The sequence below is a fragment of the Marmota monax genome, unplaced genomic scaffold (genome assembly GCF_021218885.2).
Source record: "Marmota monax isolate L192 unplaced genomic scaffold, Marmota_monax_Labrador192_F-V1.1 WCK01_AAM20220418_F8-fsc00163, whole genome shotgun sequence".
NCBI classification, from domain to species: domain Eukaryota; kingdom Metazoa; phylum Chordata; class Mammalia; order Rodentia; family Sciuridae; genus Marmota; species Marmota monax.
The window spans coordinates 2,154,914-2,167,597 of NW_026693660.1; the positions used below are offsets into that span (position 1 = coordinate 2,154,914).

The 12,684-nt window shown below is 35.2% G+C and overlaps 1 protein-coding gene across 22 annotated transcripts in view; it reads left to right on the plus strand.

Moving 5' to 3' along the window:
- Window positions 1-12,684, plus strand: part of Erc1 (ELKS/RAB6-interacting/CAST family member 1) — a 564,692-nt gene that overhangs the window by 27,488 nt on the left and 524,520 nt on the right. For all 22 annotated transcript variants that reach the window (XR_009228273.1, XM_058584138.1, XM_058584139.1 and 19 more), the window contains exon 2: window positions 4,168-4,979. Coding sequence is in view for 21 of the 22 variants with exons in the window: in XM_058584138.1 (XP_058440121.1) it covers window positions 4,311-4,979 (669 nt within the window). In the remaining variant the exon portion in view is untranslated. The remainder of the gene's footprint in view (window positions 1-4,167; window positions 4,980-12,684) is intronic.

Below are 12,684 nucleotides of genomic sequence, written 5' to 3' on the forward strand. Positions count from 1 at the left end.
AAACAGTTAAAGCAGGAATGAACAAATAATGAGGAAGACAAGAAAAGGAGAGTGTGATAAAAGAAACCAAGTGGAGAGTGTGAAGCAGTTGAGAGATGGGAGACTATAAACAGAAGTTACAAAAACATCATAAAGGAAAATCAATTGTTACATAAGGTTTCTGAGGAAGGCTCAGCACATAGGCCCTGCAGTACCATGGAAAGACTAGCTCTTCTTTTATCAGAGTGGAAAAAACAAGTTAAGGATGGGTGTTAATGTAAAAGAATGTATGACAAGAGGACACCCAGAAAATTCCTTTTGATTTCTGTATTTCTCTGGTGTAGAAGTTGAGGTATATTAGTTTGGTAGGGCTGTCATAAGAAAAATGGGTGGCTTACGCTAACTGCAATTTATTTTCTCACCATTCTGGAGTCTTTCATTCTGGGATCAAGGTGTCAGCATGGCTGACTACTTCCAGAGGCTTCTGATTGCCTTGTAGATGGCCATTTTCCTCTGGTGTCTTCTCATGGTCTGTTCTGTCTCTTTTTATAAGGATACCAGTTGTACTGGATTAGGGCCTACCCCAATGACTTCATTTAACCTAAATTACCTTTTAAATTACCATCTCTCTGTAAATATAGTCAACATTCTGAGGTTTGAAGCTTAAGACTTCAGTTTATGAATCTTAGGGGTGAGGAGCATAGTTCAGCCATTTGCTGAAAAAGTGACGAAATGTTATTTCATAAAATACCATAAGAAAAATTAAGAGATGAATATCTAGGTGAAAATATTTTCAACATGCATGTAAGATCTGTAAACAGAATTTCTACATGGGAAACACTCAATGTGAAAGAGCTAAAATTAGAAAGAAGGAAACATTTTGACATAATTAATCGTATTGTTGTTATTTATGTTTTTTACTTTCTTGTTCTTAAGAAAGCCTTATTCTAATTCAGCTTTACAAGGATATTGTCCTAAATTTTCTCCTAGTACTTTTCACAGACTAAAAAAATTTAATATGCATGGAATTTATTTCATTATACTGTCAGAGTAGGGTTCAGTTTATTTTCCGAATATATCACTTATTCAAACCCTGTTTATTGAATGATTTGTCTTTTCTTCATTTTTTGAAATATTATGTTTAGTAAATATTAAAATCCCATATTTAAAATCTAAATCCTATAATTTAGACTCTAGTCCTTGGATAGAACTATAATTTTAATTACTATAGCTTTATAATAATATGAGATATTATTATAACATTAAAATATATTATTATAATATAACATTATTATAATAATATAAAAGCTTTTATAATAGCTTTTATAATTTAATTACTATAGCTTTTATAATTTTTTTGTGAGAAATCCTGGTGATCAGATGTGTGTCTCTTGCCCAGAATGTTTTGCCATAATGTTTAGTGGGCATTTTGCAGTATCCTGTTAACACACACATTACTTTGATAGACACATTAAGTGGTATAAACAGTACATATAATCTCATACCAGAGTGGATCAGGTTTTCCTTCTAAATGAGTTAAAAAGAAGAATTTATCTTTTTTTAAAATTCTAATTAAAACTTTATAGAAGAATATATCTTAAAAAGATTTTTGGATTATAAATCTGTAATTTTTCTTGCTGTTTGGGGATATACCTTCCTTTTTTGTCCAAATGTTTATGATTATTTTGGTTATTCTTGAATCTTTACTCGTCCATGTGAATTTTAGCTTCTGTTTTTTTGAATTATGTGAAAAATTCTCTAGAGATTTTCATTGGGATTGTGCTTAATAGTTGGGGAAGAACAGCTTTATGGGGTTTGTCTTCATGTCTGTGAACATGAATAGCTTTTCTTTCAGGTACTTTTTCATGTCATTCAGTAGTTTTATGGTCTTTTTTTTTTTTTCTCAAAAATGTTTGAAGCTGGACATGGTGGCACACACCTGTAATCCCAGTGGCTCTGGAGGATAAGGCAGAAGGATCACAAATTAAAAGGCAGCCTCAGTCAAAGTGAGGCACTAAGCAACTCAGTGAGACTTTGTCTCTAAATAAAATACAAAATAGGGCTGGGGATGTGACTCCGTGGTTAGGTGCCCCTGAGTTCAATCCTCAATACTGCTACACTCCCCCCCACCCCCTGCAAAAAAAAAAAAAATGCTTGAAATCTTGTTGGATTTATATCAAAATATTTTTACAGTTTTGTTGGTATTGTGAATGGAATTTTTTAAAGTTTGAAACTACATTTTTTAATTGTTGTTGCTAATATCTAAAAGTATTGATGTTTATGAATTGAACATGTTCCTGACCAGTATGTTGAGTTCTGTTACTGGTTCTGATAATATGTCAGTTGATAAGCTTGTGTTCTTTGTTAGAAAATCATATTCAGGGTTGGGGTTGTTGCCTAGCATGTGTGAGGCACTGGATTTGATTCTCAGCACCACATATAAATAAATGAATAAAATAAAGGTCCATCAACATCTAATTTTTTTAAAAAGAAAAATCATGTTCAAATATTGAGCTTTATTTCTTTTTTCTTTCATTTTTTATTATTATTTATTTATTTTACATGAGCTCTCTTATTATTATTATTTGCATTACAATTCTTAATACACCTTTATACCACAATTTATCATATCTCTGTCAAGATATGTTGACACTAAATTCACATCTTCCTACATGTATTTTGTACAGCGATGAGGGTCTCCTTCCACCATCCATGCAATTCCCCTCTCCCTCCTTTTCCTCCCACCCTTCTTTCCTATCTAGAGGTAATTTTCTTCCCATGCTCTTCCTCTCTATCCCATTTTGAGTTACCCCCTTATATCAGAGAAGATATTTGGTATTTGTTTTTTTTGGACTAGCTAACTTCACTTAGCATAATCTGCTCTAATGTCATCCATTTACCTGCAAATGCCATGATCTTATGATTTTTTTAGTGCTGAGTAATATTCCATTGTGTATAAATGCCACATTTTTTTTTATCCATTCATCCACTGAAGGACATCTAGGTTGGCTCCACAGTTTAGCTATTGTGAATTGTGCTGCTATAAACATTGATGTGGCTGTGTCTCTGAAATATGCTGTTTTTAGGTCCTTTGGGTATAGTATGAGAAGAGGAATAGCTGGGTCAAATGGTGGTTCCATTCTAAGCTTTCCGAGGAATCTCCATACTGCTTTCCAAATTGGCTACACCAATTTGCAGTCCCACCAGCAGTGTATGAGTGTAACTCTCCCGCGGCGCCCCCCCCAATCCTTGCCAGCACTTATTGTTGTTTATCTTCATCATGGCTGCCATCTGATTGCTAGAGATGCTGGGCATTTTTTGTATATTTGTTGATTGATTGTATATCCTCTTCTGAGAAGTGTCTGTTCAGGTCCTTGGCCCATTTATTGATTGGATTATTTGTTTTTTTTGGTGCTTATCTTGTTGAGCTCTTTATATATCCTAGAGATTAGCGCTCTATCTGATGTGTGTTCCCAGGATATAGGCTCCCTATTGACGTCACATATTATTTCTCTTGCTGAGAAAAAACTTTTTAGTTTGAATCCATCCCATTTGTTGATTCTTGGTTTTAATTCTTGTGCCATAGGCGTCTTATTAAGGAAATTGGGGCCTAGCCCCACGTGATGGAGATTAGGGCCTATTTTTTCTTCTATTAGATGTAGAGTCTCTGGTTTAATTCCTAGATCCTTGATCCATTTTGAGTTAACTTTTGTGCATGGTGAGAGATAGGGGTTCAATTTCATTATGTTGCAAATGGATTTCTAGTTTTCTCAGCACCATTTGTTGAAGATGCTATCCTTTCTCCAGTGCATGCTTTTGGCACCTTTGTCTAATATAAGGTAGTTGTAATTTTGTGGGTTAATCTCTGTGTCCTCTGTTTGTACCATTGGTCTACCAGCCTGTTTTGGTGCCAGTACCATGCTGTTTTTGTTACTATTGCTCTGAGGTATAGTTTAGAGCTTTATTTCTTCTTTGTTAATCTTAAACTTCTTTTTCTTTTTCAGTTGTATGGTATATGGTCTTGAGACACATAAAACATTTTTACAGTGGCATTTACTGTGAAATACATTGTGCTGTAATCACATTTTGAATCCATGAGTACATAAATGATAGAAGGGGAAATGGGAAGTTTCTGAGAAGGGAAATATTTATTATCAGAGGATTTAATGTGTGATCTTTTCATTACAGATATGGCGTAAGATATTCAAGATTGGACACCTGGTGACCTGATATTTCTGATAGCCTTAAGCTGACTTATAGCCATAGAGAAATCTCTCCGTTTTTGTTTTCTGCTTTACATCTTTTGTGGCACCTAAGTTCACCTTGCAACCATGTATGGAAGTGCTCGCTCAGTTGGGAAGGTGGAACCAAGCAACCAGAGCCCTGGGCGTTCACCTAGGCTTCCCCGTTCCCCTCGCTTAGGTCATCGTCGAACCAATAGTACTGGAGGGAGTTCTGGAAGCAGTGTTGGAGGTGGCAGTGGGAAAACCCTTTCAATGGAGAATATACAATCCTTAAATGCTGCCTATGCTACATCTGGCCCTATGTACTTAAGTGACCATGAAAATGTGGGTTCAGAAACACCAAAAAGCACCATGACACTTGGCCGTTCTGGGGGACGTCTGCCTTATGGTGTTAGGATGACTGCTATGGGCAGTAGTCCCAACATAGCCAGCAGTGGGGTTGCTAGTGACACCATAGCATTTGGAGAGCATCACCTCCCTCCTGTGAGTATGGCATCCACCGTACCTCACTCTCTTCGTCAGGCAAGAGATAATACAATCATGGATCTGCAGACACAGCTAAAGGAAGTGTTAAGGGAAAATGATCTCTTGCGGAAGGATGTGGAAGTAAAGGAGAGTAAATTGAGTTCTTCAATGAATAGCATCAAGACCTTCTGGAGCCCAGAGTTGAAGAAAGAGCGAGCCCTTCGAAAAGATGAAGCTTCCAAAATCACCATTTGGAAGGAACAGTATAGAGTCGTGCAGGAAGAAAACCAGGTGAGTTTTATGTCTTGTCTGTCTTTATTGGCTGAATTCATGTATATGAATAAAATGAGCCAGTCTTTTTTTTTTCCCCTTGTTAGTTCATTTATCTTTCTTTATCCTATCTATTTTAGTATTTTCTGTCTTTTCTTTCTCAGCCTTTTCCAGATTTGCTTTTATGTCTGCTTTTCCCCCTTATTACTTGTTTTTCTTCAATTCTTTTTCACTTACTGTATTTTTTTAAAGTATATATATTTTCAATTCTGTGAGAATAGAGTATTGCCACACATTCTAACATCCATTACCAAAATTATTTTGATTATTTAAGTGTAAAATATACCAGTCAGATTGGTCATAATTTAAAAAAAAATCAGTCTTAAAAACTATCACAAGTAAGCCAATATGTTATTAAATTACAGATATTACTTTTAAAAAGTTAATGATGTAAATCTTAATTAGGTACTTAAAATGAGTAACTTCTTTTTGTTGATATTCATGTAAGTTTTACTTCAGGGTTTTGATGTTGTTTTTGTTATTCTTTGATTTTTCTAAATTTAAGGTGGAGGAAAGGCAACTTGGTACAATTGATTGTTTTGATAAAAATAATATGTGTAGGCATTATAATCACATAATTTTTCAGTTTTAGAACTAAGTGCTTTCCGGTGTGGTTGCTCACACCTGTAATCCCAGCAGCCCGGGAGGCTGAGGCAGGAGGATTATAAGTTTGAGAGCAGCTTTAGTAATTTAGCGAGATCCTACACAACTTGGTGAGATCCTGTCTCAAAATTAAGGAAAAAAAAAGAAAGAAAGAAAGAAAGAAAGAAAGAAAAAGAAGAGCCAAATGCTGTCTTAGACACTGTATGAAAAAAATAATTTATTTACTTTTCTGAACTATCTCAGGTTATAGTTGATGTTTGGCTATAGTTGTGTCATACTGTGCAACAGCTCATGAAATCAAATATGTGAGCAAATTATATTTAGCCTGTGGTAATTAAAATCTTAAAATACTTTTTGTTTAAAATACTTTTAGAACATACCTTAAATTTTGGAGGTTGGATTACTTGCCCTTTAAAAAAACTATCATTTCTTTAGAGAATTTCTTTTTTTTTGGTACTGGAGATTGAACCTAGGGGCACTTAACCACAGAGCCATATCCCCAGCCCTTTAAAAAAAGAAAAAAATATATATATATATACACACACACATATATTTTTAAATATTTTATTTATTTATGTTTACATGGTGCTGAGGATCGAACTTAGTGCCTCGCATGTGCTAGGTGAACACTCTACCACTGAGCCACAACCCCAACCCCTAAAAAATATATTTTATTTAGAGACAGAGTCTCACTGAGTTCCTTAGGAACTTGCTAAGTTGCTGAGGCTGTCGCTGAACTTGTGATTCCAACCTCCTGAAATGCTGGAATTATAGGTGTGTGGCACTGCACCCAGCTTAGAGGAGAATTTTAAAGTAGCTACCTCGTTGTTGTTATTAAACTTATTTTTGGGTTAGGCTAATAAGAATTATAAAGAAAGTAATAAACAACTAAATTTCTGCATTTTTCTTAAGTGATTCCATGAAATACAGAGAGAATTAGAAATGATCTGTGTCTTTTATTTTTTATTTTTTTCAGTACTAGGAATTGAATCACAGGAGTTCCTACCACCAAGCCCTTTTTATTTTTTATTTTGAGACGGAGTTTTGCTAAGTTGCTCAGGCTGCTCTCACACTCAGGATCCTCTTGCCTCAGCTTTCTGAGTCTCCAAGGATTACAGGCATGTGCCCCCTCACCTGGCATGATTGTCTTAACTATTCTGCTAATCATGCTTAGTTTAGGCATTCAGATCTGTTTTGAGTACTGGAAGATCTCAAGGTAAATTGAATTTTGTATGTTAAAGCTACAGACCTGCTTTTTCAGATTTGGTTTTTGGTCATAAGATGAATACAGAAAAACGGAAAGTAAAATTTACCCCATATCCTCCCATCTACTAATAACTTCACTATTGCCCTAAATATTTTGACGTTTCTTGTTAAAGAAACATAAGAAATTTTGCAGGAGTGGAATATTACAAGTGTTATTCTGTGACCTTATTTTAGCCAACGACATTTCTCCTATATATTAAATCTCTTTAATATATATGTAATCGTTTCTCATGCCTGTGTACTTTTCCATTGTGTTTTTACTAGATAATATGGTAGGTTAAAAATCTCATTTACTCTGGGCACGGTGGTGCATGCTAGTAATCCCAGTGACTTGGGAGGCTGAGGCAAGAGGATCACGATTTCAAAGCCAGCTTCAGTAACTGTGAGGTACTGAGCAACTCAGTGAGACCCTGTCTCTAAATAAAATGCAAAATAGGGCTAGAGATGTGGCTCAATGATCCAGTATCCCAGAGTTCAACCCCTGGCACCACTCCCCCCCCCAAAAAAAAATATTATAATTTAATTATTTCTCAGGTACGTTATAACCCCAAACTATTTTTCTTTTACTTTTTAACTGGTAATTAAATTTGTCATTACTTAAAATTTTAATGCTTTAATATTCTTAAATATTTCTGTTAGACACCTGGCCTTACAAAATAAGAGTACATTAAAAAAATTGTTTTTAATTGTTGGCAGACCTTTTTTTTTTAATATTTGTTTATTTATATGTGGTGCTGAGAATCAAACCCACACTTTACTGCTGAGCTACAACCCCAACTGTGAGAGCATGTTCTTTAAAAAAATTTTTCTTAGAAAATTCTGTGAGTTTGACTTATTAAGACTTTAAGATTGTGCAAAGGAAGAAAAGAACTGAAATAGATTTCAGTGATAGATTCTAAACATAAGTAGAAGGGTTACCTAAATGCTGGCTCAGATACATCACTATTAGTAGTTATATTTGTTTAAAACCTAGATTTCTAGATCTTACTGAATAATAACTAAATAAAAACCTCTGAGAACAGAGTTTGGAACTTGTATTTTAAACAAGCTTCTCAGGTGTTTTCATGATCTTTAGAATTTAGTATATACTAATTAATCTATTTTTTTTTAATGGTGCTGGGATTGAATCCAGGGGTGTCTTCCACTGAGATGCATCCCCAGCCCTTTATGTTTTATTTTTGATTTTGAGACAGGGTCTTAAGTTGCTGAGTACGACCTTGAACTTGTTATCCTGCTTTAGTTTCTTGAATAGCTAAGATTATAGGTGTGCCCTCCCATGCCTGGCTAGTACATTCAATTCTTAAACTTATCTCTTGCTCATATGCCACTGAATTGTGATGTTTCTGTAGTGTCACTTTTGAGCTCAAAAAAAAAAAAAAAAAATTTTTTTTTTTTTTTTTGGCAGTGTTGATTTGAATCCACATTCTTGCACATGCTAGGCCAAGTGCTTTATATAAACACTGACCTATAATCTCAGATCTTGAGCCCCAAGAAACAAAGAACCATTCTCTCCATGCTTCTTGTCCTTTTTCCTGTAATGTTAGGGATGCAACATACTTGATCATTATCTATAACAGTGATCCCAGTGGATGTGGTGTATATAGGGGAAAAGAGTGTTAAAATTTTAGAGATGTAGTTCAAAAGAGCCCTGTAAGGTGGACCAGTGGTGCACGCTTGTAATCCCGACCTATAATCCCAGCTATTTGGGAGACTGAGGCAGGAGGATCATAAGTTCAAGGCCAGTCTTGGTAATTTAGCAAGAGTTGGTTTCAAAATAAAAAATAAAAAAAGGACTGGGAATGTAGTTCATTGTTAGAGTGCCCCTGGGTTCAAGCCCTAGTAACACAAGAGAAAAGAAAAAAAGGGGTAAGTAGGAGAGGGAAGAAAGGAAAGGAAAGCCCTCAAGGTGATTTTGATGTATCCTCACATTGTGAACCATTGACTCACAAGATAAATACTCAAATGATATGTGATAGCAAAATGAAAATACATTTTATTTAGTTGACAGAAAATAGAATATAACACCAAAAATATATTATTCATTATTATAAAGTAATTGTACCTTCTCAGTTTTATTGTGTAGTATTGGGTTATAAATGTTAGAAGAGGAAAAAATGAGTTTGTATTCTTCAGTCTTGTGACGAAGTATCAGTGTAGCATAGTATTAGAAACTGTATCTTGTGTTCTTAGGGTATGAAGTCCTTTTTTTAAACAATATTGATAAGTTTGTAGTGTGTATGTGGTATATATGAAATTGGTTATATGTATTTAGACAAACATTATAATTGAATATTGTCCAATCTTAAATGTGTTTTAATAAATAAAAACAGAGTTCCATTTAATTTTAAAGTGTGTAAATCACCATCTTATTATAAAAATATATTGTAGGTGGCTGTGGTGGTACACACCCGTAATCCCAGCTACTCAGGAGGCTGTCAGGAGGATTGCAAGTTTGAGACCAGATTCAGCAATTTAGCAACATCCTGTCTTAAAAAAAAAAAAAATTAAAAAAGGTCTGGGGGTGTGGGGTTGTAGCTCAGTGGTAGAGTGCTTGCCTAGCATGTGTGAGGCACTGGGTTTGATCTCAGCACCACATATAAATGAGCAAAATAAAGGTCCATTGACAACTAAAAAAATATATATATTAAAAAAAAAAAAAAGAAAGGACTGGGTATGTAGCTCAGTGGTAAAGTGACCCTGGGTTCAATTCCCAGCTCTGCAAACAAAGAAAACAATAGCAAAAACCAGAGCAAAAAAAGAGAATATTGTGAAAAATTTACATATGAATACATACTTCTCTTTAAAATGCTCCACCTTTCTAATATAGATTTTCTCTGTGTGTGTGTGTGTGTGTGCAAACCTATAAAATTGAAAGTGATTGGGGTTCCCGGATATATTAGTGAATTAGTTAACCCCAGGCTTATCTTGCTGATGATTCTGAAAATAATGCCCGTAGAGAAGATTGTTTTTCTTATCAGGTGACTTGGCAAAGTCCAGTTTATTGAAGTTTATTGAGGAAAAGTTACTGGGATGCTTGTTGATTTTGATATTAATTGAGGCACATTTTTATACCTATATGTCAGAAGCTTTGGGGAAAAAAAACAAATGCAGTATCCTTTCCAGTTATCAAGCTACATTCAGAGGCAAAATATTTGAATCTCTGAAAAGACAATTGTGGGTACTTAGCACTTCAGTGCAAGAGAAGCAGTCCACAGGATTTTCATGCCAAAAAAACCATATGTGCAAAAGAAGGGTGAGTACTGCCTTATCTAGAGTCCGCCCCTTGCTCTAATTAAACACCAATTCTGGCAGGAATATATTTCCTGTACCCACTATAATTAACAGACAATCCTAAAATTGTATAACTTTAGTCCAAAAAACAAAGGGTGCAATTTTAAAGTAAAGTGAAACACTGTAATGAGATATAGAGAGTGAGAATGCTAATTAATAGATTATAGTCAGCCAGCAGTGGGTCCTAATTAAATCCTGCATTCATTATACCCTCAGTAGTCCTCAGAGGTCTGTCATCTTCCATTTTATAAAGAAGATTGTTTAACAGGATTTCAGTAATTAAATAAATTTCCCCATTTCAGTTTGAGACTGGTGTTTGAGTCCATTCTGAATGTTTGATCTCATTGGGCTACAGAAATCTTGGTCTGGAATTCTAGCAAATGTAAAACACATTTGCTTAGAATTGCCTGATGTGTGTGGTTTATTATTATGGGATCCTTATAGAAGATTGTTTCTAAAATACCCAGCTGATTTTATGTCCCACGCTTCTCGTTACTGAACTATCAAGTAGTGATTGAAGAGTTAGAAGAGTTAGAATAATATATATTATATTTTAACAGGGAAGACTGAATGCTAGGCAAAAGCTTTACCACTGAGCTATACTCCTAGCTTGCATTTTCTTTTTTTAAACTGAGAATAAGAAAGGCTTTTAGCATATGTTTGCTTGAGAAATATAAAATTGAGTTGTGAGCTTGTTAGACTTGCAGAGCCAATAAGTCTTTGAATAAGTTTTATGTTTTATTTTATTCTAATCAATACATAACCATCTATTGTCATACTTCTTTCTTGGTTATATCTTATAAGAATTCTGTTTTTTCAGCCTGGGTTGTAATCCCAGTTACTTGGGAGACCGAGGCAGGAAGATTGTAAGTTTTGGGCCAACCTTAGCAATTTAGTGAGATCCTGTCTCAAAAAATAAAAAAAGGGCTGGGGATGTAACTCAGTGATAGAGTACTTGCCTAATACATGTGAAGCTCTGGATTGAGTGCCCAGTACTGGAGGTGGGGAATCAAAGAAAGAATTCTGTTTTGAATTTATTTGGGTGCTTCTTCAAATAAGTATTTAATTAAACACTTTTGATTGAAAATTTGTGTGAGCAGAGTATATTCTATTTAATGTTATAGAGTGGCAAGAGACTTTAATTTTTTTGTCATCTGTATTTTTTCTGATTGGTGTCTGATTGATTGATTGAATTTTGCAGTGTTGGAGATCAAACCTGGGGCCTTGAATGTGCTAGGCATGTGCTCTACTACTGAACTATGTGCTATAGAGTCTGATATTTTTTTTTTTAATGATTTTCATTTTATGAAGCTCCCATCCATTAGGTCTTGTCACACTTGAAAGTACATAAATTGGTTTGGGAAATTTGCTTTCCATTTGAAGAGTTGGTAGGTTTGTTTACTTGGAATTTAGTGGGGGTTGTTGATTTTTGACTCCCTGGCCAGGTGTGCTCGAACCTTCCTATAATCCTAGCGACTCAGAGGCTGAGGCAGGAGAATTGCAAGTTTGAGGTCAGCCTCAGCAACTTAGCAAGACCCTGTCTCAAAAGATAGATAGAATTGGGGATATAGCTCGGAAGTAAAGTGCCCCTGGGTTCAATCCCAGTAACAGCTCCCAAAGATTCTGGCTCCTTGAAGGGATATATTTTCTGAAAAAGCTGTATCTATTTGATAAAAATGTCTGTTTCTTAGTCATGCTTCACCATTACTAGAAGTGGCACTGCGAGGCCAGATTTCCTCCTGATAGCTGTATATGTAGTAATAATTTGATTTCTTCAGGATGCCTGAGGAGAATGCTGTGATACTTGTGAAGAAATTTTAGGGAGTTTCATCCATCCTTTCACCCCCCTTTGTCCCTCCATTCCTCACTCCGTATCACCTCTCCTTCCTTCATGATACCTCAGTTGAGATATAATTGAATTCACCCTTGAAGTATATGTTTTTTCTTCCTTAATCTGATTTATTGGAAGAAGAATTTTAGGAAACTAATAGTAAGTTGCCCTAGGGAGTTATTGAACAGTGAAATGAGTGACATGATAAGGGTCAACAGAGAAGATTGAAGGAAAGAAGGCAGAGAAGGCAAGTGAGTTTGTTGGGGACGGCCTGGATGAACTTGGGTAATAGGCATGGTGAGCAAGGTGCACATTCATGAGGTATTTTCAGAGAGATATTTGTTTGAAGGCTATGATGACTAGAGAGGAAAATGCAATGAATCATGGTACTGAGACTATGGAAATGTTTTTGCTATTGTTTAACAATGGAAAGGGATGGCAAAGTACAACCAGTTTCAGAGTAAGAAATAGTGAATTTGGTGTACATATTTGAATAGAAGTTTTTCATAATCATTTGAAAATAGGAAACTAATGACTGTGATTTTAGGTGCACACAGGTGGATGTTACATGTACTTATTAATGTTAAAGAATTTACTGTGTTTGTTAGTTGAGTACCAGAAGCTTCATACCTCTGTTTATGGGTATGAGGAGTGGAGGGGAAAGAGAGAAGCCAG